Here is an 8,725-nt window from a genome sequence, read left to right on the forward strand (position 1 = left end):
GAAAGACCTCACTGGATATCTCATGCAATTCTCCCTGATTTCTTGTTATAGCCCACAACATTTAGACTCCTAAAAGATTGTGCCCATTCTTTATTCTCCCTATTAGTTGCAACAAGTTAAACTACAAAAGATCCTCTCGATTGTGGATACATTCCACGCTGACCAAATGAACTTGTTTTAAAAGGAACTAATTTAACCAGGCTTTCTTGAATTAACAAAAGAGTGAATTTATTATGTACAAAGCACAAAAAGAAATAATATTTCAACACATCTATACACAGATTAGAAGTGAGAAGTGAATTCTCTCAATGAGAGCAGTGATGATGGCAGCTTTAAAGGTGAGAGGGACTAAACCTAAAAGGAAAAAAACAACATGGAAATTAGGAGGGTAACTTGAGTGACCAGCAATTTAGTGCAAGGGATGATGCTGTAATAGAGAAAATGTTACAGGTACAATGCTTTTTATCAACATTTAAAAGGTTGGATTAACAATACTGAACAACAGTTCTGTCAAAGGCAAAGCCCAAACTGCTAACCCATTTTGTTTTCTCTTTTACAGGCTGAGCAGCCTGCTGTGTAAGTCCAATGTCTTCCTTTGCTCTCTGAGTAATAACAAAATAAGTTATTAGCAATTTTTGAGCTGCCAAATTAAGGCCTGCTTAAAGAAATAATCCAAGTTAAGGCCTACAATCTCCATGGATACAATAACAGCTGATGTTTGCAGTTTGTTTCTTTAATGTGTGAGACCTTACTCCATCCACCCAGCTCCATGCTTGAAATGCAGCATGACAGTTTGAAAGAAAAGTTATGTTTTCGTTTGGAAAAATATCTGAGAAAGTGGTGAATACTGAACCTGCCTCTGAATGAACTAAATAAAAACCAAAAGAACTGTGGACGCTGTTAATCAGGAACAAAAACAGGAGTTGCTGGAAAAGCTCGTAAGATCTGGCAGCATCAGTGAAGAAAATGTCAGAGTTAACATTTCGGGTTCAGTGACCCTTCCACAGGTGGGTTCTGAGGAAGGGTCACTGGACCCGAAACGTTAATTCTGATATTTTCTTCACAGATGCTGCCAGACCTAGTTTTTCCAGCAACTTCTGTTTTTGTTCCTTTTAATGAACTGTTGGACTGATTTGGCTTCCTACCCACTGGGACTACCTGGATTACTCTAAAGAGAGTAAACAGACAAACTCCTCCTTCTTTCTCAGATTGACACTATGACTCCAAGATGAGCACCAAGACAAGTCAAGGGGAGATTTAAAAGAAAGTAGAGAACAATGTGCTTTTGGGGCTACGACAGGGGTGCTTTCCAAGAAGTTTAGCTCAGTTGGTTCATTATAAGGAGGGAAGCAATAGAAGTGAGACGTAGCAGCAAATGGATAAGCCATTTGATGCCATTATCTTCCAATTAAGTCTGAACTCTTGGGCTTAAGGGAATGGAAATGATGTCCATACTAGGTACAAGGGAGGAATGGTTTTAATTAGAATTGGATCATCAAAGGTGGTAGAGAGACTGCAAAACTGTCAGGACAGAGGGCTAAAAGCTAGATATTTGGGATTTTAAGTGTGCAAAATATGCAAAGAATTATGTTTTTACAGTCCTAAACTTTAATGGTCGAATATCAGTTTGGTCTTTTACAGTTTACACGCTTTACCACTTAAAGTTGTGAAAAAGCAGTAAAAACCAAACAGAATGTTAGAAAAGGAGATTAACACAAGAACAAAGCCGTGCTGTAAATCTGCAGATTAGCTGATCAAATGACCACCACTACTTGAAAGGGTTTTCAAATTCCATTCACTTTTCTTTTGCCATATTACCATGCGCACATGAGAAAAAGAGCCTTCTGGAACCTTCTGAGAGTCAGAACATGAACAGAAGGAAAATGGAGAGTCTACAGCCCTAACCTACAGTAAGTATCATTTGTAAAGTGACATTTAATTGTGTTAAAACTAATCAATACTAGCAGTATCTTCGCTCATGGTCTGTCGAAATAGCAAATCTGAGTGACTTTGAAATCTTCTAAATACAGTAAATCTGAAGAAAGATATTCTATATCTGTGATTTATCCTAAAATTGCAATGGTTTATCTCAATTTTGCACGGTCAATGATTTGCGTCAGCTGGAGTAGTAATTCTGCTTTCAGAAATCCAAGCCAGAAGAAAGAAGAACCACCTTACTAGAAGCAAATTATCCCAAAAAGGCAAAAATTCATGAGCATGTTACCAAATGAAACATTCAAGGATCATGTGGATCAGAATCTGTTTCAGACTTATCTAAATATGCACCCATTTAATACCGTGTTACATTCTGATAGTCTTGCTATGTTACAACCTGACTTCATTTACTGTCACTGTTGACATAGTCTTATTCTATTAGTCTGACATTGTTACATTTCTGCTGTGTTACGGTTTGAAATTCCTCATGCTATTTACAATCCATCTGTTACTGTATGATGTTCTGATTTGTCACAGACATTGCACTTGATATTTTTACTGCACTACACAATTTTATAATTGCTTAGGCAATACTACAAGTTAATATTCTCCTAGAATTCAAACACATACATGACACTTTTCAAACTAAGCTGCCAGGGCTCCACTATCTACAATCTAAATCCATCTATCCACAGAAACATTTCATTTATGTTGAACAGAAAACCTGCATTTATAGCAGGCCTTTATGAACTCAAGATGACCCAAAGAACAACATAGCCCACTGTTGTAATGTAGAAAAAGTATCAGGCAGCTTCTGCACAGCATTTCCTACAAACAGCAATATGTTGACTTTAAGTATCAATTTGAGGATGAGTGATGCCCGGTGACAATGAGATCTCTCACATTCTGCCTCAAGAAAATGGGAGCTTTAACGGTCCACAGGATAGGTGGGGCTTTGATTTAATCTCTCAAAGCAGTTGTGTTTCCACGCTCGTCACTATTGTGAATGGTAAAAGTTGTAATTTTGAAACATGCCAAGCTGAATACTCAGTCAGTTTAGAGTTAGCTGATATCAGATTGGGTGCTCACAAGTGCACTGTTCAATACCTTGTGCTGGATTAATGTAAAAACCAATCAGAATTTCATGCATTCATTGACTGCTGCTTGTGTACATGTGGGAATTTCAAGCGAGCACAAAATTAGGCGTCCCTCATGGCTGAATGATACTTCCAAAAAGTGACGCAGTCAATTCTTATTCATGGCCAAATGCATCCCAAAATGAGTCAACAACTTCAGACCATAGAGTCATACAGCACAGAAACAGAACCTTCAGTCCAAGCAGTCCATACCGACAATAATCCCCAAACTAAACTAGTCCCATCTGCCTGCGCTTGGCCCATATCCCTCCAAACATTTCTCATTCATATACTTACCCAAATATTTTTTAAACGTTGTAACTGTACCCACATCCACCACTTCCTCTGGAAGTTCATTCCACACACAAACCATGCTCTGTGTAAACAAGTTGCCCCTCATTTTAAATCTCTCCTCCCACCTTAAAAATATGCCCCCTCAGTTTTGAAATCTCCCACCCTAGGGAAAAAACACCTGCCATTCACCTTATCTATACCCTTTATGATTTTATAGACCTCTAAAAGGTCACCCGTCAACCTCCAACGGTCCAGTGAAAAGAGTCCCATCCTTTCTAACCTCTCCTTATTACTCAAATGCTCCATTCCTGACAACATCCTGGTAAATCTTTTCTGACCCCTCTCCAGCTTAATAATATCTTTCCTATAACAGGGTGACCAGAACTGAACATAGTCCTCCAGAAAAGGCCTCACCAATGTCCTGTACAACCTCAACATGACACCCCAACTCCAATATTTAAAGGCCTGAGCAATCAAAGCAATTGTGCCAAATGCTTTCTTAACCACCCTGTCCACCTATGATAAAAATATCAAAGAATCAAGACCTGAACACCTCAGTCTCTCTGTTCTACTTCATTGCCCAACTCCATTAATTGTATAAGTCCTGCCCTTGTTTGTTTTACCAAAATGCAATACCTGACATTTATCCAAATTAAACTCCATCTGCCACTCCTCGGCCCATTGACACAATCGATGAAGAGGAGAGAGAACGTGGTGGCGAAGAAAATGTTTAAAAGCGTGCTGCAACATTTGAAGTGATGTTTCTCCTTCCAGACTGTGCTATGACCGTAACCTACACAAGCCGAGTGGCTAATGCCCGTCTATGTGGCTTTTCCAAGTTGCTGCTCCAATGGAAGGGGAGCATATACAAACTACTGTACAAGGAATTCCTCATCTTTATGCTGCTTTATCTGACTCTCAGCTGCATCTACAGGTAAGAACAGTCTCTCAGAAAGAGGAAGAACAGGGTTAGATGGATGTGGGGTACAGTGACAGCAGGTCATGCCAGTGATTTTCCACATTTTGTGCAGATCATTCTACACTATTTTCCTCTGCCCACTCTTTTTTTGTTTACTTGTCCCACGTCTTTGCTCCTTCTAATCTTCCCTTTTGTTTCAATCACTGATACAAACTGCAGCAGCGAAACATTTATCTGACACCTTACCACCTGTCTCAGTGCTTCACATTGTAATTAGTTACTTTGAAGCAAAGTTACTGTCCTTCTTACAAGCTAACAGACCACTTGTCTAGGACACAAGGCCTCAAAACAGCAGTGAAGTGAATGACCATTTTAAAGTGCTTTGTTGGTGTTGGTTGAGGAGGACTACTGTCTAAGTCTCCCTTCTGCTCTTCGAGAAATGACATTGCAGAATCTTTAATGAGTGTAGACATCCACATCCATTGATTGTCGTGTCATATGAAGGACAGTAACTATGACAAGGCAACACACACACACACACACACACACACACACAGACACACACACACACACAGAGACACACACACACACACATACACACACACACAGACACACACACGCGCACACACACACACACACACACATACACACACAGAGACACACACACACACACAGACACACATACACAGACACACATACACACACACACACAGACACACACACACAGACACAAACACACACACACACACACAGACACAAACACACACAGACACAAAAACACACACACACACATATACACACACACACACACAGACACACACTCACACAGACACACATACACACACACACACACACACACACACACACAAAAACACACACACATACACACACACACACACACACCATACACAGTTGTTTCTATGTTGTAAGTGCAAGCTTAAGCTTTGCCACAAACATCCCTGAAGAACTTTAGGAGACGGTGGAGGTGGAGGGGTTAATGATTGTGCCCATACAAGGCAATCATTCAAATATTAAATTGATGGCCTGTTCAATCAGGCTGAAATCTAGATTCATCCAATGCATAAATGCAAATCATGACTGAGTAAGTATATTACTTTCTACAGGAGAACATCAGAAGGCTTCTGGGGTTAGATTTCATTTGGTCTTTACCATGTCGCTGACATGTATCAATTAAAGGAAACCTTACCCACTAATGCAGCATTTGACTGCCCTTTTTATCAGCTGCACCACAGCATTTATACCACAGCACCAGAAATCTTCCATTAGCAGATAATAGTAAGCAGTTAGTAAGAGGTGGGCTAGGCCTATTTGGGACAAAGATGGTATCAGATGCTTAGAAGCACAAGACAAGGTTAGAATACACAATGAATATTTCATATCAGCATTGACTGGGGAAGGGGATAAGACAGAATAGCATTAGAATCAGAGGTAGAAAATGTAAGATCATAAAACATAGGAGCAGAAATTAGGCCATTCCGCCCATCGAGTCTGCTCCGCCATTCAATCATGGCTGATAAGTTTCTCAAACCCATTCTCCTGCTTTTCCCCATAACCCTTGATCCCCTTGATAATCGAGAACTTATCTATCTCTGTCTTAAATATACTCAATGACCTGGCCTCCACAGTCTTCTGTGGCATTGAATTCCAAAGATTCCCCTCTCTCTGACTGAAGACATTTCCCTCATCTCCATTCTAAAGGGTCTTCCCTTTACTCTCAGGATGTGCCCTTGGGTCCTAGTCTTTCCTGCTAATAGAAACATCTGTCCAGGCCATTCAGTATTCTGTAATTTTGTATTAGATCCCTCCTCATTCTTCTAAGCTCTATCGAGTATAGACCCAGAGTCCTCAAACATTCTTCATATGTTAAGCCTTTCATTCCTGGGATCATTCTCGTGAACTTCCTCTGGACCCGCTCAAGGGCCAGTACATCCTTCCTGAAATACTGGGCCCAAAACTGCACGCAATACTCAAAATGTGGTCTGACCAGATCCTTATAAAGCCTCAGAAGTACATCCCTGCTTTTATTTTCTAAGTCATCTTGAAATAAATGCCAACACTGTATTTGCCTTCCTATTAAACCTGCAAGTTTGCCTTAAGAGAATCCTGGACAAGGACTCCCAAGTCCCTATGCAGTTCAGATTTCTGAATTTTACCTTGCCTCTAACACCACGGGCCCTTATTTGACTCAGCAGTGTCCTTGCAGCACATTGTCAAAGGCCTTCTGGAAGTCCAAGTAGATTTAAGGTTTTTGTAAAGATTTGTAGCTCGAGTTGTGGGTGAGGTTGTTGACTTGCTCGCCGAGCTGGCTAGTTCTCATTCAGATGTTTCATCATCGTGCTGAGGTGGCACAATGGTTAGCACTGCTGCCTCACAGCACCAGGGACCCAAGTTCAATTCCAGCCTTGGGTAACTGTCTGTGTGGAGTTTGCACATTCTCCCTGTATCTGCATGGGTTTGCTCCCACAGTCCAAAGATGTGTAGGCTAGGTGGATAGGCCATGCTAAATTGCCTGTAGTGCTCAGGGGTGAGTGGGTTTGGGTTGGTGTGGACTTTTTGGGCTGAAGGGCCTGTTTCCACACTGTCGGGATTCTATGATGATGCTAGGTAACATCATCAGTGAGGCCTCTGATGAAGCAATGTTGTTCTACTCTGCTTGGAGTTTATACTGTCTGGTCCGTTATGGTGAGTAGTATCATTTCTGGGTTTGTATATCGGGTCCAATTCCATATGTTTGTTGATTGCATTATGGGTCAAGAACCATGCTTCAAGGAATTCCTGTGCGTGTCTATGTTTGGCTACTATGGTTACATTGCCACAGTTAAACTGATGGCTTTCATTGTCCAAGCATACTGATATTAAGGAAAGTTCATCATGCTGTTTTACTGCTGGCCGATGTTCATGTATTCTGATGGCTAGTTTCCTTCTTGTCTGTCCAATGTAATGTTTGTGGCAGTCATTGCATGATATCTTGCAAACTACGTTGGTTCTGCATGTTGTGGGAATGGGGTCTTTAATCCTTGTGAGTGTTTGTCATTGTGTGCCACCATGATTCCTAGTGGTCATAGGAGTCTCGTTATCAGTTCTGATATGTTTTTCGTGTAGGGCAGTGTGACCAGTGTGTCAGGGCGTACTGTGTCCTCTTGTTGTTGCCTATTTAGTAGGCACCTGCAGATGAATTTGTAGGGATATCCGTTCATAGCAAAGATTTTGTATAGGAGTTCTTCCTCTTTCCTGCGTAGTTCTGGCGTGTTGCAGTGAGTGGTGGCCCGTTTAAATAGTGTCTTAATACAGCTTTGTCTGTGGACTTTGGGGTGGTTGCTGTGGAAGTTGAGGATTTGGTCAATGTGGGTGGCCTTCCTGTATCCTGAGGTTTGGAACTCCCTGTTGCTCATACATTCAACTCTGACATCCAGGAACGGAAGCTGACTGTTGTTTTCTACTTTTCTTGTGAATTAAGTCCCAACGAATACGTTGTTGATGAGGTGGTGGGTCTCTTCCAGTTTGGTGCATTTAATGATGACAAATATGTCATCCACGTACTGGATCCACAGTTTAGGTTAAATGAGGGGGTGTGTAGTGTATTCTAGTCTTTGCATGACAGCCTCTGTGATGAGTCCTGAGATGGGTGACCCCATGGGTCTGCCTTTGATCTATTTGTATACTTGACCATTAAAGACGAAGTGTGTGGTGAGGCACAAGTCTAGTAGTTTTGACTGGGTTAGCATTGCTGATGGAGCTGCTCATCTGCATTTCTGCTTCCTCTAGTAATGTGGCCACTGCTTCTTTGGCTAGTGGGATGTCGATTGATGTGAGTAAAGCTGTGACGTCAAAGGATACCATAATCTCATCGTCACTGATTTTTATATTCTTGAGGGTATTGAGGAATTCTTGGGTTGAGTGGATGGAATGGAGTGATCCATCTACTAGGTGCTTCAGTCTCTGTTGTAGGTCCTTGGCCAGGTAGGGAAACAATGGGTCTGAGGGGGATGTCTGGGATGTGTACTTTAGGGAGTCCATAGAAGCGTGATTGGGGCGGTGGAGTGATGTTCGTGCTTTCTGTTTTCATTCTCATGTACTCCATCTTGGTTATCTGTCCTGCATCCTCTAATCTCTTCAGTGCTTGGGTGATCCTATTTCCTAGCTGCGGTGTTGGGTCTATCGCCACCTGTTGGTAAGTGTTTGTATCTGCAAGCAGTGCCTGTGCTTTCTCAATGTAGTCTGGTTTGTTCATAATGATAGTCAAGTGCCCTTTGTCTACTGGTAGGATTATTATGTTCTTGTCTTTTTTGAGTTTTTCTAGTGCTTTTCTCTCTGATATGTTCAGGGTGTCCCATTTGTTCCTTTGGCTTAGTGTGGGGATTATAGTTTGTCGGATGGCTTGTTGTGTTTTGTCCATGAGTCTGTTATCTTTTAATGTAGT

The 8,725-nt window shown here is 41.4% G+C and overlaps 1 protein-coding gene across 1 annotated transcript in view; it reads right to left on the bottom strand.

Moving 5' to 3' along the window:
- Positions 1-271: 271 nt before the first annotated feature.
- LOC109928222 (eosinophil peroxidase-like) overlaps positions 272-8,725 on the bottom strand; it is a 65,572-nt gene continuing 57,118 nt past the window's right edge. The window contains exon 14 of the mRNA XM_048607306.1: positions 272-354. Within this exon, the coding sequence (XP_048463263.1) occupies positions 272-354 (83 nt within the window). The remainder of the gene's footprint in view (positions 355-8,725) is intronic.

This window comes from Rhincodon typus, chromosome 17, assembly GCF_021869965.1.
Source record: "Rhincodon typus isolate 14 chromosome 17, sRhiTyp1.1, whole genome shotgun sequence".
Classification (NCBI taxonomy): domain Eukaryota; kingdom Metazoa; phylum Chordata; class Chondrichthyes; order Orectolobiformes; family Rhincodontidae; genus Rhincodon; species Rhincodon typus.